This window comes from Pongo abelii, chromosome 12, assembly GCF_028885655.2.
Source record: "Pongo abelii isolate AG06213 chromosome 12, NHGRI_mPonAbe1-v2.0_pri, whole genome shotgun sequence".
In the NCBI taxonomy this organism is placed as follows: domain Eukaryota; kingdom Metazoa; phylum Chordata; class Mammalia; order Primates; family Hominidae; genus Pongo; species Pongo abelii.
Window position 1 is genome coordinate 131,883,981 of NC_071997.2, and position 26,705 is coordinate 131,910,685.

A 26,705-nucleotide genomic window follows, 5' to 3' on the forward strand; every position below is an offset into this window, starting at 1 on the left:
GGCAATTAAATTGTGTATAATAAATAACCCTGCATTCCACATCCAAGGACTTTCAGTATGATGTTGAAAAGAACTGATGAGAAGGGACATCCTTGTATTGTTCCTGATCTTGGTGGGAAATCATCTAGTTTCTCACCATTATCTATGATGTTAGCTGTGGGATTTTTTGTAGTTAATCTTTATCAAGTTAAGAAGGTCCTTCTCTACTGTTAGCTTACTGAGTTTATATCATAAACGGATGTTGGGTTTTGGGGAATGCTTTTCCTGCATCCATTTATATGATCATTAGGGTTTTCTTCTTTAGTTTAATGTGATGAATTACATTAATTTCCAAATGCTGAACTAGTCTTGCATAGCTGCAAAAAATCCCACTTGGTTGTGGTGTGTAATTCTTTTTATACATTGTTGAATTCCATTTGCTAATATTTTGTTGAGGATTTTTTGCATCTATGTTCATGAGAGATATTGGTCTATAATTTTCTTTTCTCATAATGTCTTCATCTGGTTTTGGTATTGTGATAAATCTGGCCTCATGGAATGCACTAGGAAGTGTTCCTTCTGCTTCTATTCTCTGAAAGTGATTGTAGACAATTGGTATAATTTCTGCTGTAATGTTTGGTAGAACTCACCAGGGAACCCGTCTGGCCTGGCACTTTCTTTTTGAGAAAGTTATTAACTATTGATTTAATTCATTTAATAGATGTAGGCCAATCTAGACTGCATTTTATTGTGTAAGTTTTGGCAGATTGTGTTTTTTAAGGAATTGGTGCATTTCATCCAGGTTATCAAATTTGTCGGCATAGAGGTGTACGTAATGTCGATAGAATCTATAGTAATATCCTCTCTTTGATTTCTAATATTATTAACTTGTGTTTTCTCTTTGCATATGTAGCCTAGCTATTGGCTTATAAGTTTATTTATATTTTCAAAGAAATAGCTTTTTTTTCCTATCTTGATTTTCTGTCTTCAGTCCCTGATTTCTTCTCTAATTTTCATCTTTTATTTTCCTCTACTTACATTGGGTTTAAACTGCTTCTCTTTTTCTGGTTTCCTAAGGGGAAAGCTTAGAGCTTTGGGGAAATACACTCCTGCTGTTGAAAAAAAAATTTATTTTGACATTTCTTCTAATATATGCTTTCAATTCTATATATTTCTCTCTTATCACTGCTTTCACTGCATCCCACAAATCTTGATAAGTTGTATTATTTTGTTTTAGTTGAAAATATTTTTAAGATTTCTATTGAGATTTCTTCTTTGACCAGTGTGTTATTTAGAAGCGTACTGTTTACTCTCCAAGCATTTTGTGACTTCCCAGCTATCTGTTATTGATCTCTAGTTTAACTTCATTTTGTTTTAAGAGCAGACACTGTACAATATCTGATATGGTTTGGCTGTGTCCCCACCCAAATCTCATCTTGAATTGTAGCTCCCATAATTCCCATGTGTTATGGGAGGGACCTGGTGGGAGGTAACTGAATCATGGTGGCAGTTTCCTCCATACTGTTCTTGTGGTAGTGAGTAAGTCTCATGAGAGCTGACAGTTTTATAAGGGGAAACCCCTTTTGCTTGTTTCTCATTCTCTTTTGTCTGCCACCATGTAAGATGTGCCTTTTGCCTTCCACCATGATTCTGAGGCCTCCCCAGCCACGTAGAACTGTGAGTCTATTAAGCCTCTTTTTCTTTATAAATTACCTAGTCTCAGGTATGTCTTCATCAGCAATGTGAGAACAGACTGACACAATATCTGTTCTTTTAAATTTGTTAAAATGTGTTTTTATGGCCCAGAATGTGGTCTGTCTTGGTGAATTCTTCATGTGATCTTCAGAAGAAGGTTATTCTGCTGTTGTTGGGTGAAGTAGTCTGCAGATGTCCATTATATGCAGTGGATTGATGATGCTGTTGAAATTTGTTATGTCCTTTCTGATTTCTGCCTGGTGGGTCTATCCATTTCTGACCAGTTGTACTCTTAAGGCTGGTGGGTTGTCCGTTGTCAACTCAGCAACCCTCCATTTCCCTTCTCAAAGCAGAAAGAGAAACCAGGTTCTATGTTTCTCCAGATCCTTTCCCATATGTCTCAGGGTGAGAGTTAGCTGAAAGAAATTCATTAAAGATTTGGGAGGTAAAGAGCAGACGCCACAACCGTTTTTGAAGTCAGATAAGCACACCCTTAGGCAAATGGATCTGTGGGGCTACCTAGCGTGTCCTGAGAGCCACAGCTTCAACACTGTCGACTGTGGGAGATGTGCAAGCATTCCAGAGTTTTCATGAGAATTACATTAAATTTCTGTTTCTTTTCCTCTTAAGAACGGACAGTTTTATAGTTTTTGAATATAATATTTTCTTTTTCGGTGGGGGGTTGTTTGTTGTTTGAGACAGAGTCTCGCTCTGTCGCCCAGGCTGGAGTGCAGTGGCATGATCTCTGCTCACTGCAGCCTCTGCCTCCTGGGCTCAAGCAATTCTCCTGCCTCAGCCTCCTGAGTAGCTGGGATTATAGGCATCCGCCACCATTCCCAGCTAACTTTTTAAAATATTTTTAGTAGAGACAGGGTTTCACCATGTTGACCAGGCTGGCCTCAAACTCCTGACCTTAAGTAATGCACCTGCCTCGGCCTCCCAAAGTTGCTGGGATTACAGGAGTGAGCCACTGACATTGGCCGAATATCATATTTTCGACAGCAGATTCTCTGCCCTTTGCATTCCAGCAATCCCAACTTGGTAAGAACCCGTTTATCCCCATCTTCAAACTGTTACAGCTGGAATTCCTGGAGCTGCTCCCATTTTCCTGACCAAATCCTAGTGGGTAGAGTTTAGTGCTGGGTAAGGGCAGAAGGCTGCTTAAAGCTGCAGTGGAGAACATGGAGAAAGACAATGACAAGGCCCAGGGACTCATGTTTCCACTTTAAGGCATGAGTGGAGCACTAGAGAGCTTCAGGATTTCCCTGAAATGATTCCTTATTTCTTGTAACTACAGAGTTAAGACTTCTGAAAACTCAAGCCCACATCTGATTTTGCAGGTGGCTGAGTAATTCTGTCTATCAGGCAGTGAGTCTCTCTACAGTTAGGGCATTGATGGGCAAAGAGTGGGAATGAGAACAGATCCCAGCATGTCTGTGTCCCTTTTGCACATTCATATCCTACTGACTTTCCTTCCTCTTCCTCCCCTACCGGCAGTCACTGTTGCTCAAAGGTCCTAGAATTATGTTTTCTGAGGCAACAATTTAGCAGGACAATGCTGACTTTCCTCAATATGCACCTGGCCACTCCCCATATTTCTAGTCTCATAACTAGCCCCAAATCTTATTATGAAGCCTAATTTCAGAAGAGCTATCCCATGCATATCTAAAGAATTGCAATGCAATGGTCATGACAATGGCAGAAATGAACTTTTGATTGTGCATGGGAATATGTGTTTAGGGCTGTAGAATCCTCTGTTGGATTAGACCAAATGTATTAATATGGGTGCAATGACTAGAGATTCTGGATTGAATGACTGGAGATTCTAGATTGAATGACTAGAGATTCTGGACTGAATTTGTTTAATTACTTGAGAGAGACTCTATTGGTTTCCTTGGTTAGTTGACTAACATCAGGACTCACAGTGGCCACACTAAGTGAGGTTGAGTTACCATAGCTTCCTTGGTGTGCGGTCCTAGAAGGAATTCAAAGGGTTATGGAAGTACGGTGCATACTCCCATACCTGCTCCCTTGCTGAATCTACATTCACTTCTTTGCCAAAAAATTGAAAAAACCCTAAGTGAGGAAGGCTCCAGCATCCAAGAAACTCTGCTGTGGCACTTTCCTGCTGAGCAGGCATGGTACTGGGCTATGCCACCATTGAAGGTGGCTCCTGGAGTCCAAAGAGATGGTGGACCCTGGACGGGATGGCAGAGCCCAGGCAGCAGCACTGAACCTTCAGACCAGGTGGGTTGGTTCCCTTCATGGGCGGCAGGGCTGATGGTTTGACCTGCAGATCTATCTAGCCATGGCTAATTGATCATGGAGCTCTTAGGATTGAAACAGATGGGAAACACATTGCGGTTGTAATTGATTTGCATAGGTGAAAAATCTCCAGGTCAGGTGGATAGAGACTGGACTTACCACAGTAAAGAGGCCTGGGATCTCAATCAATTTCAGGGAGAGAGTCAGTTCCCAGAACTGCAGCCCTGAATAAAGGGAAGTCCAAGTCTGTTTGAGGAAAGCCCACCAACCCTTTGCACTGCAGATCTTCCTGTTCGCCTCCGTAAAGCAGAGATTCACAACTATGAGTGGTGGATAAAGAGCTGCTGTACCCTGGCTCTGGGGCGATGCCACGTCCTTGGAGCCCCAGTGCCCACCATGGCCCCTGTCATAATGTGGGACTAATGTGGGTTGGGGGACAGCTGCCTTTGTCTTGGACTCATCCCACACTTGTCTCAGGGCCCTAAACACACCTTGGGGCTCTTTATCTCCCCTCTGAGTACAGAGCTGAACAGATATGTGTCCTACTGGTGGAACCTCCATGTTGGTGTCTGGACCCCTGGATTCAGGCCCATCACGGTTGGGTGACTGGACATCCTAGAATGGCTTTTCCTTTGGAAAACGGAAAACGGAAAACCAAAAGCCATGCTGTAGGGAAGACTTGAAAGATGTGGAGGAGGTAATTTTTATTACATTTCTTTCAATTGCCTCTTGACTCAGGCAGAAATCAAATAAATTATTAGCAAGGGAGTGCTCTATTGTAAATATCAACAGATGGAACTCCACTTCCAGCTATTGTCCCAGATGTGTTCTGTATCCCAGAGCAAATCAAAAATGTCCCTGATACCTAGTAAACAGCTACAAAAATGGCCAGTGATTCTTTCTCCTGCAGTTTCTAGCTGTTAGCACACATTGCCAGAAACAGCCTGCCTTTGAATGGCAATAGCATACTTTGTGTTCTGGCACCGAGGCCAGAACGTACTCATTCTTGAGGAAAAAGGCCTTGCTTACACGGGATGTAATGTCCTGTTTCAGTATTAAGCATAACACATGTCGTTAAATGGAAAACCTGGCGTAACAGGAAAGCAAGCTTCAGCTCTGTATTAGGAACTCCTGCTTCTGCTAACATGGAATGAAGTCTCCATGGTCTGCTGAGTAAACTGTCAGAGCCAATTTCTGTGAATGGGGCTTCCCGCCCTGAGCTGCTGTTCAAAATAGATGATTTGGAAGGTTCCTTTCTGCTCAGTGTCCACACCATTTTTCCCAACATAAGATGTCAACTTTATTTCTAACAGTTAAGTTCAAAATCATATACAGGCAGGATCTGCCATGAGTTCTTAATCATAGTAAAAGCTACTATAGGTGACTGAAACGTGTTTTTTAAAAGGACTAATTTAAATTTAAAAAGGTAGCTCCGTGAAAGGTGTTAGTGGCTGGCACTTAAGAACTTAGACTGTAACTTAGACTAGAAGTAATTTTCTATTACAATATCTTACTTTAACATTTGAGACATCTTTTTAAAATTTCCCACTGAACTGTAGAAAAATGACAATCTGTAAAGTTTCTTGCTCTGAGATGCCCTGGGGTGATCAAAGGCAGAACACACCAGCCTCGCTGTGGCCCTGCCAGGCTGTTGTTCTACGCCCTGCCTGTGGGGGCGCTGGAGAGCAGCCCGCCACCTCCCAGAGCTCCTCACTCGGGATCAGTGATACCATCACAGACCAGGTACAGGGACGAGAGGAACCGGCAGCTCCTGCTGCCCGCCCCCCAGACATCCCAATCTGCGTCTGCGCAGGGATGTCACACTGAGTGACAGCCATCATCGATCTCCCTTTTTCTCTGAAGAAAGACATGTCTCAGAATTTGCCCAGTGAACATACGGGCAGTTTACTCGGCTGCAGCTGCTACAGTATTATACGCCAATGGGGATGAAAATACACAGATGTATTAAAAAGGGGAAACTATATGTTAATGTATATGCATTTATGTGTATTAAGATGTTTTAACAACTTAAAGTAGTAAAATTTTCCAAAGCAGTAGAGTGAATAAGATTCACTTTGTGGAGGTAAATCTAGTTTTTATATTACAAAGGATTCTTTGCATTCAGTAGAACTGACATTTTTCTTTTAGAATTAATTGAAGCCAGAATTTACTCTGAAAAATGAGGAAGTGAAACCATATGATTTATAAGTCTTTTAGAATTTTAGCATTTTAATGAACTTTATGCATCTGAAAAATTGAGATTATATGTCTCATTAGCATTTCTCTAATAATTTATTTTGTATCACATAAGAATGTAGACATATGATATGATCAGTTTGGTTCAAAAAGTATATTTGTATCAGTCCAATCTTGTAATAGCTCCATTTGTATGATTCATATATAATTTACCGGAAATTTTTTTTTTTTTGAGATGGAGTCTCATTCTATTGCCCAGACTGCAGTGTAGGGAGCCACAATAGCTCACTGCAGCGTCAAACTCCTTGGCTCAAGATATTCCTCCCACCTCAGCCTCCTGAGTAGCTGGGACTACAAGTATGTGCCACCAGGCCTGACTAGATTTTGTTTTTACTTTGTAGAGACAGGTCCTGCTATGTTGCCCAGGTTGGACTTGAACCTCTGGCCTCAAGTGATCCTCCTGTCTAGGCCTCCCAAAGTACTTGGATTACAGTTGTGAGCAACTGGTGCAAAAATTTGTTGTGACCGAGTGTGGCGGCTCACACCTGTAATCCCAGCACTTTGAGAGGCCAGGGTGGGCGGATCACCTGAGGTCAGGAGTTCAAGACCAGCCTGGCCAACATGGGAAAACCCCATCTCTACTAAAAAAAAATACAAAATTTAACCAGGCATGGTGGTGGGCGTCTATAATCCCAGCTCCTCGGGAGGCTGAGGCAGGCAGAATTGCTTGAACCCGGGAGGCAGAGGTTACAGTGAGCCGAGATCATGCCACTGCACTCCAGACTGGGCGACAGAACAAGACTCTGTCTCAAAAACAAAACAAAACAAAACAAAACAAACAAACAAAAAAACTGTTGCTCACAAGAATTTTACTCTCTCTGGGCTAGAAGTCATGAAGGTGTGTCTTGCCTCTCTTTCAATTGTGATGTGTTTTCCCACAATAAGCAAAAGGATAACAGCACTTCATCCACTCGAGACTTTCTGGCTTTGGAGGCCAAGAAATATGCTGATCCTTGTTGTGACTCTATCCTCCGCCCAGCACAAATTAGAGGTTGATAACTACACATCTTGAATGAAGACACAGATGAATTCTGAGTGAGCGTGTAGGAAGCGATTCCCCGTTTAGTTACAGACTGCTGCATGTGCCTGCCTTGGTTTCATGGAAATTTACTGCTATGCAGATGGGGTGACTTTTGGGTATTAGGGCCCCATTTAATTACAGACTGCTGCATGTGCCTGCCTTGGTTTCACGGAAATTTACTGCTATGCAGATGGGGTGACTTTTGGGTACTAGGGCTGTTTGCCCTTCCTAAAGACAAACACTGAAGAAGAAATGAGCGCATGCCTATTAATCTTCGTGGGACAAGTTAAATTACCAGCCTGCTTGCCTTTTGCTGCAACTCACAGAATTAAACTCCCATGAGGGCTCTGCTGGCTGCCTTGGGCCCCAGGCATGCGTCCTGGACTCGGCTCCGCTGCCTCTCCCCTTGACCCTGTGTCCCCCAGGTCACTTATCGGCATAGGGACTGCTCTGCCAGGCATCTCACCCGCTTCGCCCTCCACCTCATCTCTCAGCTGTAATACCGTCTCCACCTCTGCCCCCACCCCGCAGGCACCAGACTGACCATGCGTCCCCACCACATGCTTCCTGGCATCAGCCCCATGGTGAGGCTGCACTCGGCTTCTCTTCCCAACAGCCAGAATGAGTACCTCGGGGACAGATGTCTGTTTCATCCGCCTAACCTGACGTGACACTGGAGAAAGCTCATCTCCATGGAAGGCATCCTACACCAAATGCATCCTGACCCCCACATCTTATGTGATCCTCAGAGGTCTCACCTGGCGTCCTCCACGGCACACATTCTATGCACACGTGCTGCCGCCAGCCAACGGGGAGCAAAGGCGCGAAGGCCCTGCAGCCTCCAGCGTCCGGGAGGTACGGGGAGACCCTGTGAAGCCCTGACACCTCCTGTGCTCAGCACCATGATAACGCTATAAGAATCCCGGGTGAGTCACCTGCTCCCTGAGTTCCAGTGCTCTTGTGTTCAACATGGGCTTCATCAAGTGTATTTTACAGCATTTGTGAGGATCCCTGACGGGAATGCTTGTGAAGTGCCCCAGTCAGCACACAACAGTCGACAGTGGGCAGTTTATTAAGGTCCTTTTGTAACACGATTTACTAAACCTTTTAAGCTTTGTTTCCAATTCTAAGACTGCATCTATGGATAGACTCAGTGAAATATAAATTATAGAGACAAATAATTCAAATAAAAGAATAATAAACAGAACAACTATAAAATGTAATTCACTTACCACTTCTTCATGAGTTGCATTTTCTACATGTATGCCATTAACCTGAACAGATGACAAAGTAAGAATGTTGAGAATAATAATTGATTAATACAAGTTAAAAATAAAAATGCAATCAAGTTAAGGATTAACGTGTACAATACTGACCTGCAGAACAGCATCTCCTACGAACAACATCCCTGTCTGGTCAGCTGCAGGGTGGCAAAAGTGGCAACAGTGTTAAGAGAAATCTCAGTGACATGCTTTGTTATGACAGTCATTTAAGCACAGTGCTTGCAGTAGCTGAAGTGGCCACATGAGTGTGCGTGTATCCACGTGAGTAGATGTGTGTTTATGTGTGCAGGTGCAGATGGGTGTGAATGTACGCATGTGTGTGCATGTGTGGGTGTGGGTGGCATGCATGGGTATTTGCGAGTCTGAGCGTGTGAATCTGTTGATGTGTGTGCCTGTGTGTACACATGGATGTGTGTGTGCACGTGTCCACGTGAGATGTGTGTGCAGGTGCAGATGGGTGTGCACGCGCGGGTGTGGGTGGCATGCATGGGTATTTGCGAGTCTGAGCGTGTGAATCTGTTGATGTGTGTGCCTGTGTGTACACATGGATGTGTGTGTGCATGTGTCCACAGGGGTGTGGGAAATGTCAACACATAGCAATAGGCGGCCACTTCCTAAGGAAAGCTAGATTGATTTACGTGCATTAAGAGAGTTGCCTTCCAGTCACAGGAGTTGTTTAGTGTGGAAAACAAATGTCACTTCCTCCTAATAGAGGGTTTCATTACAGGATATGGAAAGTCTAATGCACATATTTCATTAAGTGTGCAATAAACAAGGAATTCCCACAGCCACTTAGCATTTCCCCTCATTCTCATAAGCAAACATACACAGACAGCTCTGATCAAAACGACTGTACCTAGAATATTAAAGGCAACAAAGAGAAAAACTTTGTATGAGAAAGTTTGAGTATAATCTATGTGGCATGTTTTCACTTAACCTTTCCATTGTCAGAGAGGCAGAGAGAGCCCCATTCAATACGACTGAACAAATCTGCACAAAAGCTAAGGCTTTTTTCCCCAATTTTTGCCTTCATATAGGTTTGTTTCAATTTTAACTCTTTGTTTAAATAGTGGAAAACAAGTAATAACCTGTTCTTTGAAAGTGGGAATGCTCTTGACAAACTATATACAGATTAAATGTCAATTCTAAATATTACTTCTAGTGTTTAGCAAATATTAAATCGTATTGAAACTATAGTTTTCATATCACTGTATGTAATGGTACCGATTCTGTACAGCAATGGTACTGATGTTAAGCGATCCAAATAAAGTTCTCATTTGCACCGAAACTGTGCATAGCAAAGCTGCTGTGGCCCATGCAGTGGTGGCAGCTGTTCTCTCCTGCGCCGTCTCCCTGTGTTCAAACTGCCCCCCTCCCTCTCGGTGTCTCTCACTGTCTCTGTGTCTCTCTGTCTCTTTCTGTCTCTGTCTCTCAGTTCTTCGCATGCTGTTGTTCCCCTCTCTAGCCACACGAGGGTGGGCTGCATCCTGAAAACATTTATTGATTATCTGGAATAATGGACTCTTGAGCCGGGGTCTCAGAAGCATTACAAGCCTAAATTTTAAGGGAATCAAAGGCTAACAGAAGAAAGTACACACAGAATATGTGGATTCCATGTGAAATTACACATGCGGTAGTGATTATATAGATCATATCATTAATATGGATGCTATAAAAGTGCAGAAAATTACATATGATAAAAACAAGGTCCAAGTCAATTAATCATCATAATTCTCAATATTTAGTTTAAGAAGCACCACCTTTATTAAATACCTACCTGACGCATCGGAAACTAAGCTTCAGCTTGTCTAACCTTATCTAATAGAGATAAGGTTGTTCTTATCAAAGTATTTTACCCCATGGTCTGAATGGACCTATAGAAAATAAAAATCTCTGTGCATTTAGATGCATTGATTTTTACAAAACAAACTTTAGCTACTAAATGGAAAGTAGTTATTGTCATTGAACAAATCTAGTGCAGGAGATAATGTTTTTGTTTTTTTGTTTTGTTTTGAGACGGAGTCTCGCTCTTGTCACCCAGTCTGGAGTGCAATGGCGCGACCCTGGCTCACGGCAACCTCTGCCTCCTGGGTTCAAGCGATTCTTTTGCCTTAGCCTCCAAGTAGCTGGGATTACAGACATGTACCACCACACCCTGCTAATTTTTTTGTATTTTTAGTAGAGACGGGATTCCACCACGTTGGCCAGGCTGGTCTTGAACTCCTAACCTCAGGTGATCTGCCCGCCTAAGCCTCCCAAAGTGCTGGGATTACAGAAGTGAGCCACCACGCCTGGCCAAGGTAATGTGTTTTTAAAATAAAACCTATGGTAATCACTCACAGTAAATGACTTAATCTCTTTGTTTAATGAAAGTCAATGAAGACGCATCTGACTCTTCTAACCTAAAGCAGAAAGCAGAATTTTGTTTTGTCAACAAGCCACATGTGTGCCTGAGATCCTACAGAACAGCAGAAAAAAATGACTGTCCAGAGCCAGGCACCAAAATGCATAACCAAATTCCCTGAAAAGAATGGTATCTAGGGTTTTCAAAATGGAGCGGCCATTTCTTGTCTGGAACTAACACAGTGAGGTCTATTTTGCTCTAGAGTTGGTCAGAAGCCGCCTCCAGACAGCAGAAAAACTCACATAGGGCAGTGCTGAGCCCGTGGGTCAGCAGCCTCCCTGGACCCAGACTTTTCTGCAGGGCCTGGGGTTTAATGAGATGATGAATTGCAGCCCCGCATCTGTCTGAGTGCCAGGCCTCCTCACCCAGCACGCCCATGGGGAGCACAGCAGCGCTTACTTGGAGGGAAGTCTGCCTCATTAAAACATTTCACACACCCTGAAGAGGGTCCTGAATGGCTGAGTCAATGCATATCCTGTTTTGATTTGAGCTCTGAAGCCACCCAGAGACCTCGGTCTGGGAGAAGCAGGGATCCTAGGGCTGGCCACTCCTTACTCACCTCTGACTGGGAGAGCTCCAGGCTCTGCAGGTCCCGCAAGTTTGGAGGCCTGTGGACATTGAGGCAGTGGAGACAGTGAGGCCCTAAGGAGGTGGCACATAATTTTTGTGTGTACACAAATATAATGTTATAAATTCTCAAGTAATGAAATTAAAATGCCAGCAGCAGTCTAGGTAAATAGCAAACATTGGCATACACTTTCTGGAGTTTTTGCAGAAATTTAAAGGATCAAATTAAAATCTTTAAGAAGATGTGGAAATCCCTCCTTAACTAAAACTTTGGAGTTTGAACAGCAGAAAAACAATAATTTTAATGTGGTGAGACAATGCTTGTTGGTTTATTCCTCATTTTCTTGCCTCCACTTTCTCCCTCCTCTCACTGTGGGAAACAATTAGGTTTCCTCAGTTCTGGAGCTGACACTCAGGTTAAGCATTTGACAACCAGGCATACGGAAGTCCAGCCTTTCCTCATGCCCCACCAGAGTCCTTCAGGTAGACAAACATTGTGTGAAATCACTTTTTCTTTGTTCACTGGTTTCTTTGCTTTTGTTTCCTCTTTCCTCTGTTTCTGGCAATAAGCTGGGTCATTAAAACTACTGAACTGAATTTACAGTAAACCATAAGTTCATCATTTCCAGAATGCTCAAGGTTCTTGAATATACTGACTTGAAATAGCTTTAAGCTAATTTAGTTCAAGCGTCATCAAAAATTTCACAGAATTTTGTCATTACTGTGCTTCGGTCCTAAATGCAGCTTAAGAAACAAAGACAGTTGCCTACCAGTTTAAGGAGATTTTGGGCTGAGATGATGGGGTTTTCTAAATATACAATCATGTCATCTGCAAACAGGAACAATTTGACTTCCTCTTTTCCTAATTGAATACCTTTATTTCCTTCTTCTGCCTGATTGCCCCGGCCAGAACTTCCAACACTATGTTGAATAGGAGTGGTAAGAGAGGGCATCCCTGTCTTGTGTCAGTTTTCAAAGGGAATGCTTCCAGTTTTTGCCCATTCAGTATGATATTGGCTGTGGGTTTGTCATAGATAGCTCTTAATATTTTGAGATACGTCCCATCAATATCTAATTTATTCAGAGTTTTTAGCATGAAGGGCTGTTGAATTTTGTCAAAGGCCTTTTCTGCATCTATTGAGATAATCATGTGGTTAGGCAACTTCAGCAAAGTCTCAGGATACAAAATCAATGTGCAAAAATCACAAGCATTCTTATACACCAATAACAGACAAACAGAGAGCCAAATCATGAGTGAACTCTCATTCACAATTGCTTCAAAGAGAATAAAATACTTAGGAATCCAACTTACAAGGGATGTGAAGGACCTCTTCAAGGAGAACTACAAACCACTGCTCAATGAAATCAAAGAGGATACAAACAAATGGAAGAACATTCCATGCTCATGGGTAGGAAGAATCAATATAGTGAAAATGGCCATACTGCCCAAGGTAATTTATAGATTCAATGCCATCCCCGTCAAGCTACCAATGACTTTCTTCACAGAATTGGAAAAAACTACTTTAAAGTTCATATGGAACCAAAAAAGAGCCCACATTGCCAAGTCAATCCTAAGCCAAAAGAATAAAGCTGGAGGCATCACACTACCTGACATCAAACTATACTACAAGGCTACAGTAACCAAAACAGCATGGTACTGGTACCAAAACAGAGATATAGACCAAGGGAACAGAACAGAGCCCTCAGAAATAACACCGCATATCTACAACTATCTGATTTTTGACAAACCTGAGAAAAACAAGAAATGAGGAAAGGATTCCCTATTTAATAAATGGTGCTGGGAAAACTGGCTAGCCATATGCAGAAAGCTGAAACTGGATCCCTTCCTTACATCTTATACAAAAATTAATTCAAGATGGATTAAAGACTTAAATGTTAAACCTAAAGCCATAAAAACCCTAGAAGAAAACCTAGGCATTACCATTCAGGACATAGGCATGGGCAAAGACTTCATGTATAAAACACCAAAAGCAATGGCCACAAAAGCCAAAATTGACAAATGGGATCTAATTAAACTCAAGAGCTTCTGCACAGCAAAAGAAACTACCATCAGAGTGAACAGGCAACCTACAGAATGGGAGAAAATTTTTGCAATCTATTCATCTGACAAAGGGCTAATATCCAGAATCTACAGTGAACTCAAACAAATTTACAAGAAAAAAACAAAGAACCCCATCAAAAAGTGGGCAAAGGATATGAACAGACACTTCTCAAAAGAAGACATTTATGCAGCCAAAAGACACATGAAAAAATGCTCATCATCACTGGCCATCAGAGAAATGCAAATCAAAACCACAATGAGATATCATCTCACACCAGTTAGAATGGCGATCATTAAAAAGTCAGGAAACAACAGGTGCTGGAGAATATGTGGAGAAATAGGAAGAATTTTACACTGTTGGTGGGACTGTTAACTAGTTCAACCATTGTGGAAGTCAGTGTGGCAATTCCTCAGGGATCTAGAACTAGAAATACCATTTGACCCAGCCATCCCATTACTGGGTATATACCCAAAAGAATATAAATCATGCTGCTATAAAGACACATGCACACCTATGTTTACTGCGGCACTATTCACAATAGCAAAGACTTGGAACCAACCCAAATGTCCAACAACGATAGATTGGATTAAGAAAATGTGGCACATATACACCATGGAATACTATGCAGCCATAAAAAATGATGAGTTCATGTCCTTTGTAGGGACATAAATGAAGCTGGAAACCATCATTCTCAGCAAACTATTGCAAGGACAAAAAACCAAACACTGCATGTTCTCACTCATAGGTGGGAATTGAACAATGAGAACACTTGGACACAGGAAGGGGAACATCACACACTGGGGCCTGTCGTGGGGTTGGGGGAGGGGGGAGGGATAACATTAGGAGATATACGTAATGTAAATGACGAGTTAATGTGTGCAGCACACCAACATGGCACATATATACATATGTAACAAACCTGCATGTTGTGCACATGTACCCTAGAACTTAAAGTGTAATTAAAAAAAAAAAACCTCAAAAAAAAAAAGAAGAAACAAAGACAGCAGAGACATAGCACATGTCACGGAGTTCCATGTAGCTATTAACAGCTAAAGGTTACAAACAACATTACGAAAGTGTGAACCCTGTGAAATGTTGGCTTAAAACCAACCTCCTTTTTTGGTTGTGTCTCTGCCCGGCTTTGGTATCAGGACGATGCTGGCCTCATAAAATGAGTTAGGGAGGATTCCCTCTTTTTCTATTGATTGGAATAGTTTCAAAAAGAATGGTACCAGTTCCTCCTTGTACCTCTGGTAGAATTCGGCTGTGAATCCATCTGGTCCTGGACTCTTTTTGGTTGGTAAGCTATTGATTATTGCCACAATTTCAGATCCTGTTATTGGTCTATTCAGAGATTCAACTTCTTCCTGGTTTAGTCTTGGGAGGGTGTATCTGTCAAGGAATTTATCCATTTCTTCTAGATTTTCTAGTTTATTTGCATAGAGGTGTTTGTAGTATTCTCTGATGGTAGTTTGTATTTCTGTGGGATCGGTGGTGATATCCCCTTTATCATTTTTTATTACGTCTATTGGATTCTTCTCTCTTTTTTTCTTTATTAGTCTTGCTAGTGGTCTATCAATTTTGTTGATCCTTTCAAAAAACCAGCTCCTGGATTCATTAGTTTTTTGAAGGGTTTTTTTTGTCTCTATTTCCTTCAGTTCTGCTCTGATTTTAGTTATTTCTTGCCTTCTGCTAGCTTTTGAATGTGTTTGCTCTTGCTTTTCTAGTTCTTTTAATTGTGATGTTAGGGTGTCAGTTTTGGATCTTTCCTGCTTTCTCTTGTGGGCGTTTAGTGCTATAAATTTCACTCTACACACTGCTTTGAATGTGTCCCAGAGATTCTGGTACGTTGTGTCTTTGTTCTCGTTGGTTTCAAAGAACATCTTTATTTTTGCCTTCATTTTGTTATGTACCCCGTAGTCATTCAGGAGCAGGTTGTTCAGTTTCTATGTAGTTGAGTGGTTTTGAGTGAGTTTCTTAATCCTGAGTTCTAGTTTGATTGCACTGTGATCTGAGAGACAGTTTGTTATAGTTTCTGTTCTTTTACATTTGCGGAGGAGAGCTTTACTTCCAACTATGTGGTCAATTTTGGAATAGGTGTGGTGTGGTGCTGAAAAAAATGTATATTCTCTTGATTTGGGGTGGAGAGTACTGTAGATGTCTATTAGGTCCGCTTGGTGTAGAGCTGAGTTCAATTCCTGGGTATCCTTGTTAACTTTCTGTCTCACTGATCTGTCAAATGTTGACAGTGGGGTGTTAAAGTCTCCCATTATTATTGTGTGGGAGTCTAAGTCTCTTTGTAGGTCACTCAGGACTTGCTTTTTGAATCTGGGTGCTCCCGTATTGGGTGCATATATATTTAGGATAGTTAGCTCTTCTTGTTGAATTGATCCCTTTACCATTATGTAAAGACCATTGTCTCTTTTGATCTTTGTTGGTTTAAAGTCTGTTTTATCAGAGACTAGGATTGCAACCCCTGCCTTTTTTTGTTTTCCATTTCCTTGGTAGATCTTCCTCCATCCTTTTATTTTGAGCCCAATGTCCTTGATGAACATTGATGCAAAAATCCTCAATAAAATACTGGCAAACCGAATGCAGCAGCACATCAAAAAGCTTATCCATCATGATCAAGTGGGCTTCATCCCTGGGATGCAAGGCTGGTTCAACATATGCAAATTGATCAATGTAATCCAGCATATAAACAGAACCAAAGACAAAAACCACATGATTATCTCAATAGATGCAGAAAAGGCCTTTGACAAAATTCAACAACGCTTCATGCTAAAAACTCTCAATAAATTAGGTTTCATGGGATGTATCTCAAAATAATAAGAGCTATCTATGACAAACCCACAGCCAATATCATACTGAATGGGCAAAAACTGGAAGCATTCTCTTTGAAAACTGGCACAAGACAGGGATGCCCTCTCTCACTACTCCTATTTAACATAGTGTTGGAAGTTCTGGCCAGGGCAATTAGGAAGGAGAAGGAAATAAAGGGTATTCAATTAGGAAAAGAGGAGGTCAAATTGTCCCTGTTTGCAGACGACATGATTGTATATCTAGAAAACCCCATTGTCTCAGCCCAAAATCTCCTTAAGTTGATAAGCAACTTCAGCAAAGTCTCAGGATACAAAATCAATGTGCAAAAATCACAAGCATTCTTATACACCAATAACAGACAGAGAGCCAAATCATGAGTGAACTCTCATTCACAATTGCTTCAAAGAGAATAAAATACCTAGGAATCCAGTTTACAAGGGATGTGAAGGATCTATTCAAGGAGAACTACCAACCACTGCTCAATGAAATCAAAGAGGATACAAACAAATGGAAAAACATTCCATGCTCATGGGTAGGAAGAATCAATATCATGAAAATGGCCATACTGCCCAAGGTAATTTATAGATTCAATGCCATCCCCATCAAGCTACCAATGACTTTCTTCACAGAATTGGAAAAAACTACTTTAAAGTTCATATGGAACCAAAAAAGAGCCTGTGTCGCCAAGTCAATCCTAAGCCAAAAGAACAAAGCTGGAGGCATCACGCTACCTGACTTCAAACTATACTACAAGGCTACAGTAACCAAAACAGCATGGTACTGGTACCAAAACAGAGATATAGATCAATGGAACAGAACAGAGCCCTCAGAAATAACGCCGCATATCTACAACTATCTGATCTTTGACAAACCTGAGAAAAACAAGCAATGGGGAAAGGATTCCCTATTTAATAAATGGTGCTGGGAAACCTGGCTAGCCATATGTAGAAAGCTGAAACTGGATCCCTTCCTTACACCTTATACAAAAATTAATTCAAGATGGATTAAAGACTTAAACGTTAGACCAAAAACCATAAAAACCCTAGAAGAAAACCTAGGCATTACCATTCAGGACATAGGCATGGGCAAGGACTTCATGTCTAAAACACCAAAAGCAATGGCAACAAAAGCCAAAATTGACAAATGGGATCTAATTAAACTCAAGAGCTTCTGCATAGCAAAAGAAACTACCATCAGAGTGAACAGGCAACCTACAGAATGGGAGAAAATTTTTGCAACCTACTCATCTGACAAAGGGCTAATATCCAGAATCTACAGTGAACTCAAACAAATTTACAAGAAAAAAACAAAGAACCCCATCAAAAAGTGGGCAAAGGATATGAACAGACACTTCTCAAAAGAAGACATTTATGCAGCCAAAAGACACATGAAAAAATGCTCATCATCACTGGCCATCAGAGAAATGCAAATCAAAACCACAATGAGATATCATCTCACACCAGTTAGAATGGCAATCATTAAAAAGTCAGGAAACAATAGGTGCTGGAGAATATGTGGAGAAATAGGAACACTTTTACACTGTTGGTGGGACCGTAAACTAGTTCAACCATTGTGGAAGTCAGTGTGGCGATTCCTCAGGGATCTAGAACTAGAAATACAATTTGACCCAGCCATCCCATTACTGGGTATATACCCAAAGGACTATAAATCATGCTGCTATAAAGACACATGCACACGTATGTTTATTGCAGCACTATTCACAATAGCAAAGACTTGGAACCAACCCAAATGTCCAACAATGATAGACTGGATTAAGAAAATGTGGCACATATACACCATGGAATACTATGCAGCCATAAAAAATGATGAGTTCACGTCCTTTGTAGGGACATGGATGAAATTGGAAATCATCATTCTCAGTAAACTATTGCAAGGACAAAAAACCAAACACCGCATGTTCTCACTCATAGATGGGAATTGAACAATGAGAACACATGGACACAGGAAGGGGAACATCACACTCTGGGGACTGTTGTGGGGTGGGGGGAGGGGGGAGGGATAGCATTAGGAGATATACCTAATGCTAAATGACGAGTTAATGGGTGCAGCACACCAGCATGGCACATGTATATGTATGTAACTAACCTGCACATTGTGCACATGTACCCTAAAACTTAAAGTATAATTAAAAAAAAAAAAAACAACAACCTTCTTAAGCAATTTTTGTTCAGTGAAAGGGAGGAGGAAGAGTCATTCCCAGTTATTAAATGAAAGGTAATTACAAATACTTTCCAACTAAATCTGTGAAATATTTTTCACCTGACGGACACTTTTAGCCTTAAAAAAATTAAAAAGTGGTAAAATGGGTGATAAAATGAAATCATGAAAGTTTGATTTTAATTCATAATTTTAATTAATGGTCCTAAATAAAATGAACTACTTGGTCAGATTAGGCAATGTTTGTTGATTTTAGCTGAAAAGTGATTCTAGTTAATCCCTACGGTAATACAGCCACTGCCTCATTATACAAAGAGGAAATACAGCATAATGCATTTTAATCCATATAAATATTCAAACTCCTGCAAAATGTTATTATGAGGTAATATTTTCTGTTTTATTATACTTGCATTATCAAGATAAAGTAATTATAGGGTTATCTGAGGTCATGTAAAGGTAATGTAATCAAGGTTTGGAACACAACTGTGTTATCATGAACATAATAGTGTTTTCTTGAAAATTAATTAGAATTTGTAAAGTTAAGGCTCTTTTGTTAAATATTTATTCATATATACATGTGGGTAGTGTTAATATAATGACAATATTTGTTACCAAGTCTTAATATTAACTGAGTTAGATTTTATTATTTATTTGAATTAATAATGACTAAAATTAACTGAGCATTCCTTACAGGTCAGACAACCTTCATAGTCCTTATGGACTTATCTAAACCACATCACAGCCCCATGTGTAAGGCATAATCATCACCCCACAGGTGAAAATTCTGGACCTCAGAGTCAAAATTCAGACCATGCGCCACATCAACACCTGTGCATGTCTGATTAGACACTGACCAGAGAATGTAAGGCAAAGAAGACATATGGTATGACTTTAATTACTGTGAGGTTCAAAACCAAGCAAAACTAAACAATGTGTTGTTTGGGGACACATATGTGGGCAAACTGTAGAGAAAGGCAAATGCATGGTTCCCACTGAACTCAGGAGAGAAGGGGCAGGTGCAGGGCACAGGGCTCTGGGAGGTGTTTAGCTCTGAAACTGGAGGGAGGGTGAGTGGGCGTTTGCTCTAGTGTGGTTAATGGATCGTATCATGTACACTCAGCTAACACACGTCTCAGCTTCTTCCACAGCTTACACTCAGCTTACAGTGGAGGATGGCTAACCCGCCTAACAGCGGTGGACCCGCAGCCAACCCCGCAACTCCGCTCAGAGTCACTCCCTCAATCCTACCCACTGCCTCTGGAACAGGCAACCTAGAAACAGAATCGAGGTTTACTTACTACCACGATGACACATCATCTTTTGACACATGATCAAAAGATAACACGACAAAACTTAAGGGAAAATTGCCTACCTCAAGAGAGAATTTTTTCTTTACAAGTAATTTGCATGGTGTCGAAACAAGAGCAGCTGGGGTGATCTGAAGTCATACCTTCTGCAAACTCAATTCCAGGCGTCTGGAAAGGAGTGCTGCTTTTACTCAGCTTCCCCGTGGCTTTGACTGTATTTGTGTTCTTGGGTGTTACAGATTGAATGCATGCTGTCAAACCTATCAACCTGTGTATGTATGTATGTATGTATGTATGTATGTATGTATGTATGTATGTGCATATATATACACACACACATATATATACACACATATATACACACATATATATATACACACATATATATGGAGATCATCTGATTAAATAAGCTCTAATTTTATTTTTTAAATGAAAGGTTTCTGAAACTTTTACAGTTCAACTTATTGTTTTGTAAAACAATGTAGCAGAGACTATATTAAAATCCATATGAGAATGTGTATTTGATAGTTTAGTGAAAAGCTGTTAGCCTAGGATATAGGTGAAAGTAAATGGAAACATTTTCACATTAGGTGAAGAGCTCAAAAGAAAAAGGATTAGTGGCCGGGCGCCATGGCTCACGCCTGTAATCCCAGCACTTTGGGAGGCTTAGGCGGGTGGATCACGAGGTCAGGAGATCGAGAGGATCCTGGCTAACACAGTGAAATCCCATCTCTACTAAAAATACAAAAACTTAGCTGGGCGTGGTGGTGTTGCCTGTAGTCCCAGCTATTTGGGAGGCCGAGGCAGGAGAATCAGGTGAACCCGGGAAGTGGAGGTTGCAGTGAGCTGAGATCACACCACTGCACTCCAGCCTGGGCAACAGAGTGAGACTCTGTCTCACAAAAAAAAAAAGAAAAAAGATTCGCAAATGGGTTAAACGGGACCCTCATAAAGGTGTGAACTAGAAGAACAGGAGAGTTTGTGCATTTTCTCTGAAACTTTACACTGAGGGAAATGAATAGTGTGTCCCATGTTTGTGCTCATTTTCAAAAGAGCTCACTTTAACGATCCGTAGATTCCAAAGATATCACCAAAATACATAATCTGATAGGATGGAAGTCAAATGGATTTGCCAAAAACAACTTGAAGCTTGCACACCGCAGGCCGGGGTGTGGCTGAATCCATCCCCTGAGTGTGACTCTGGAACTTAAATTGCCTTTTTACATCCTGATAAGCAAGAATAGCGCTCCAGCACCTAAACGTTTCTACCAAGAAAGAAACACTAGCCGAACACAGACACCAAGAACTGCCAGTCAAAACACATCTTCTAATTAAAACTAACTTCGGCAAATTCACCCAGGAATAAATCAGACAGTGCGTGTATAATCTTAACAGACCAGAATGTCTTACAGTTGGAAACCTGCGTCAACCCCACAGAAAGCTGACTGCATCTCACTAGCGGGACGCTTTACAGTTTGGCCCGAGGCTCTGTCTTATCTGGGGCTCCTGTTGACTGTATAAATCCTATAATCATTGTTTGAATTTACATTGTGTTACCTGATAAAACAAAGGTCATTAAATTTGCTTTTATTACCATTTAGTCAAAACTATAGAAAAACTACTACGGTATTGATCATAGGCTGCAGGATTTAGCTATCTGCGGCGAATGAAACTCTAAATTGGCAGTGCCAATGTGAACGCCTAAGTTTTCAATAGACTTTCTTTACCTCTGCAAAGTACCCAGTGATGACCGACTCATGAAGGGCTATGAAAAATGCTGCTCTACACAAAGATTTTAATCTCCAACACTGTACTCTAGCAAATGAATCAAGCCTCTTGGCAAGAAATACATGCTTTGTGACTTGGGCACAAGACTTTCTCAGGTTACTCCAAAAATATGGGCCTGGAACATTCTTTTAAATAAAGTAAAATGTTTCCAGGAGTTCTTGGGGAGGCGGAATAAATGTTGAAAGGATGGACGAGCCATCTAGGTGGAGTTCCCACCAGCCCGACTGTGATGATGTATCAAAAAGAAAACTTTAACTGTCATTTCTTAAAATAATTTCAGCAGTGTTACAGTTCTTTTTGAATTTTTTTAGCTGGAAAAATTGTAATGCAAAAAAAGATTTTATTATGTAAAATATCATGAATCTGAAAGGAAAAATTAAAGTTTATCTTCTTTATCATATATATTAGTTGGTTTTATTCAACTGAGGAAACCATATTGCTATTTTTAAACTGTGAGTTTATTCTCAGAGTTTGCTAGAAAAAATTATGCAAAAAATTATGTTGTCACTTCACCAAATGGCTCCAAAGAATGTCATCCATGAATTTGGCATGTCAATGTCCATGATGAGTGACAGCCTATTTACTCAGGAGAAGCAGTAAAGGAAGCCAGAGACTCACAGACTCAGAAATACTTTCATTGCTCATATTTTGTAAAATAAGCAAGAAAAATTAAGACAGGCACATATGGCTTTTAAGTTTTTTGGCCAAGAATTTAAGATGAATGAGTTCTTTTGCCTGTAACTCTTATTATCAGGAACTCTACAACCAATAAGTAGACTTGCTCCCTACAAATGTTAAGTGCATGTATGGCCTGCAATAATTTTTATTACAACTTGTGAACATCACCTTCAAATATTTTATATATTAAATTACATGAAGATAACATGTTATGAAATATTAAAGAGGTATTTAAAGGCATTCTCTTGATGATGAGAAGCCACACTGTCCAGGCTCAATAAACTTGGCAATGATGTATTATTGACTGCAGAGTCTATTGCACAGCTCGTCAGAAATCCTCCAAGCCCTACTCAACACCATGACAACCAGAAGTGGTTGAGGTTTCCAGTTTCACTTCAAAAGGATTAAAGGTGAAATGCCATAAGTTATACGCATATTATAATTGCTAAATTTAAAACATGGAACATTAAGGACTGCTTAGAATGACAAATAATACATACAAAGTTAAATTAATGCAGTCACAAACTTGACGTTCTTATTTGACTTTATGGTTTGGCTCTACGGTTTGTCTCAGATGAGACAACCATGATGAAATTATTAATTTCCAGATTTATCCAAAATTGTATATTTGTGTCTATTTACCAGAAGAGACACATTTCCCTGGGAAGGAATTCTCAAATAATGATGTAGACCTTTACATAAAAGAAACGATGTACAATAATGGACACTGAGTTCAAAAGCATGTTTGCAGGACACGCAGATACAAACTTCATCTTGTCATTTATCATAAAGACTTCTGGTAAAGGCCAGTGACTTTCTAAAACAGCATCAAAGAAGGATGTTCTGCAGAGGAGCTAAATAGTGAGAACCACCTGTAGTTTTCTTGGGAAATCATTTGTTAGAAGATTCAGAAGAATGAATGAACGAATAGCAAATCCTTTAGCTTATCTCAAGAACCAACTGTCTCATCTCACTTTTGGTACTTTCTGAAAATGGCCTGCATAAAATGTATATGTCGTTTATTCAAGGTCGATTCCCCTGCTGTATAATATTTTCTCTGAAGATGGAAAGGCTAGACACTTATTCCTAGGTGTATGATCTCCCCTTCAGCACTGGAAGTAGATGAGTAATCATTTCCTAATCATAAACTGAATTGTTTCCCAACAGTTTCCAAGTTGAAAATGCAGATTTCATTTTTAAAAAATCAACTGGAATATCAGAAAGTCATATTAAGTGGCTGTGAAAAGACAAACTGAGAATTCCCTGTGCACTCTCATCCTGGCTGATGGCTATCAGCTCTGGATAATGCACTCTCATCCTGGATGATGGCTATTAGCCCTGGACCAGAAGATTTCCAGTGTCTGTTAGTCCAGTGCAGAACCTATCCACAAGAAAACCCCAAGCAGAAGTCCTAGTTTCTAACACAGTTTTCACCCTCCACCGTATCATGGCAGTATGTAAACAATATTGAAAGTTGGCACAGGAAACTCAGATTAAACTGTGAGGGTCTGACAGAAGCAGGGAGACCAGAGTTTGTATTCATTTATCAAACACTATTTCTGTACTGTACATTTTGTGTTGATGGAGGCATCACTTAAACGAAAGAGAAATAATGAAACAGTTATGAATAAATGTGTAAAGCAGATATTCATTATGTTGCAAAGCCTGTTGAAAGAAGAAAACTTCCATAATAACACAAAAGTAAATTCAAATCCATGGAATACATTTTTCAAATTTTTGTATGTATTCATATGTATAATAAAATGTATATAATTATTTTGCTCATTTTTAAAAAGCAATTTTGTCTTTATACAGCCCCAAATGGTGAAATGAATAGACTCTAGATATAATCATGATTCCATTATTCACAGTATGCAAAAATAAATAAATTACATTCCTTACAGAACAGCAAATTAAAAACCATATGATCATCTAAATAGATTCAGAAAAAAAAGCATTTAATAAAATTTAACACTTCTTCATGACAAAAACTCTCAGTAAATAGGTATAGAAGAAAAGTACTTCAAAACAATAAAGGCCACATATGACAAACCCACAGCTAACATTATGCTGAATGGAAAAGCTGAAATCTGGAACAAAACAAGGATGCCTGCTCTCACCACTCTTACTCAACATAGTACTGGAAGTCCTAGCTAGAGCACTCAGGCAAGAGAAATAAATAAAGGACATCCAAGTTGAAAAAGAGGAAGTCAAATTGTCCCTTTTTGCAGATGACATGATCTTGTATAGAAAAACCTAAAGGCTCCATCAAAAAACTCTTAGCACTGATGAATGAGTTCAGTAAAGTTACAGAATACAAAATCAACATACAGAAATCAATAGTCTTCTAAGTATGAGCAATGAACTTGCTGAAAAAAATCAGTAAACAAATCCCATTTACAATAGCCACACACATACACACATACACACACACCCCTTGGAATAAATTTAACCAAGGATATGGAAGATCCCTACAAGGAAAACTATGAAACACTGATAGAAAAAATTGACGATGACACAAATGAATGACATAACCTGTTCACGGACTGGAAAAATCAAGACTGTTAATATGAACATACTCCCCAAAGTGATCTAAAAATTAAATGCAAACCCTATCAAAATACCAATGACATTCTTCACAGAAATAAAAAAGAAAATCGTAAAATTTGCACAGAACCACATGAGGCCCCAAGTAGCCAAAGCAATCCTGAGAAACAAGAATAAAGTTGGAGGTATTACACTTCCTGATTTAAAATTATATTATAAAGCTATAGTAACCAAAGCGACATGGTACAGGCAAAAAACAGACAGAGCAATCAAACAAGGATAAGTATCCCAGATATTAATCCATGTATCTATAGACAACTGATTTTTTTTTTTACGAAGGCACCAAGAACATACATTGAGAACATTTTCTCTTCAATAAATGGTGCTGGGAGAACTGGCTATTCACTTGCAGAAGAAGGAAACTGGACCCCCATCTCTCACTTTGTATAAAAAATCAATTCAAAATATCAAAGATCTAAATGTAAGACCCAAAACTATAAAACTACTAGATGATAAAAATAGAGGCAATGGTTCTGGACACTGGTCTGAGAAAAAATTGTATAAATAAGACCTCAAAAATACAGATAACAAAAGCAAAAATAAACAAATGGGATATATCAAACTAAAAAGGTTCTGCACAGCAAAGGAAACAACAGAGTGAAGAGACAAGCCATGGAATGGGAGAAAATATTTTCAAACTATTCATTTGACAAAGAATTAATATCAGCATATACAAGGAACTCAAATCTCTCGACAGCAAAAAACAAATAATCCTACTGAAAAGTATGCATATGATCTGAACAGACATTTCTCAAAAGAAGACAAATGATTAAATATATGAAAAAGTGCTTAAAATCACTAATCATCAGGGCAATGCAAATAAAAACCACAATAAGATATTATCTTATCCCAGTTAGAATGGTTATTACTAAGTAGACCAAAAAATGACAAATGTTGGTGAGGGTGCAGAGGAAAGGAAACTCACACTGTTGGTGGTAACGTAAACTGGTATAGCCACCATGGAAAACAGTATGGAGCTTTCTCAAAAAATTAAAAATGAACTACCATATGATTCTGGCAAACCCGCCACTAACATTTATCCAAAGGGAAGAAAATCAGTATGTCAAAGAAATATCTGCACCCCATGTTAATTGTAGCAATATTTGCAATAGCCAAGATACAGAACAAAGCTAAGTGTCCCGCAACAGGTGAACGAATAAAGACAATGGGGTATATACACACAGTAGAGCACTATTCAGCCACATACAGAATGAAACACTCCCATTTGTGGCAGCGTGGGTAAACCTGTAGGACATTATTTTTAAGTGAAGTCAGCCAGGCCCAGGAAGTTAAACACTGCATGTTCTCACTCATATGTGGAAGCTGATCTCACAGAACTAAGGAGTAGAGGTTACTAGAGGTTGGGAAGGGGAGGAGGTAAGAGAGATGTGGAGAGATTTTTTTAAGGATACACAGTTACAGCTAGATAGGAGGAATACTTATAGTGTTCTATAGCACTGTAGAATAATGATAGTTAGCAATAATATATTGTATATTTTCAAATAGCTAGAAGAGAGCCTATTGAATATTCCCAACACGAAGAAATAATAAATGTTGGAGATGATGAATATGATAATTATCTTGATCTGAGCACTATAAATTGTATGTATTGAAGCATCATTATGTACCCCAAAAATATGTACAATTATGTGTTAATTTAAAAAAAAACACAGCTTTCCCCTAGCCCTGTACGCCACACCCTACTGTCTACTTCTGTCATTCATTCTATCATATCCTGTTCTGAAATTTACTAACTGATCTAATGTGTTACTTTTTGCCACAAGAGAAAAA

The 26,705-nt window shown here is 39.9% G+C and overlaps 1 protein-coding gene across 3 annotated transcripts in view; it reads right to left on the minus strand.

Moving 5' to 3' along the window:
• SNTG2 (syntrophin gamma 2) overlaps positions 1 to 26,705 on the minus strand; it is a 417,829-nt gene that overhangs the window by 225,861 nt on the left and 165,263 nt on the right. For all 3 annotated transcript variants that reach the window (XM_024242487.2, XM_063713807.1, XM_054548457.2), the window contains exons 5-6: positions 8,593 to 8,636; positions 8,449 to 8,490 (exon numbers count right to left, since the gene is read on the minus strand). In XM_024242487.2, the coding sequence (XP_024098255.2) occupies positions 8,449 to 8,490; positions 8,593 to 8,636 (86 nt within the window). The remainder of the gene's footprint in view (positions 1 to 8,448; positions 8,491 to 8,592; positions 8,637 to 26,705) is intronic.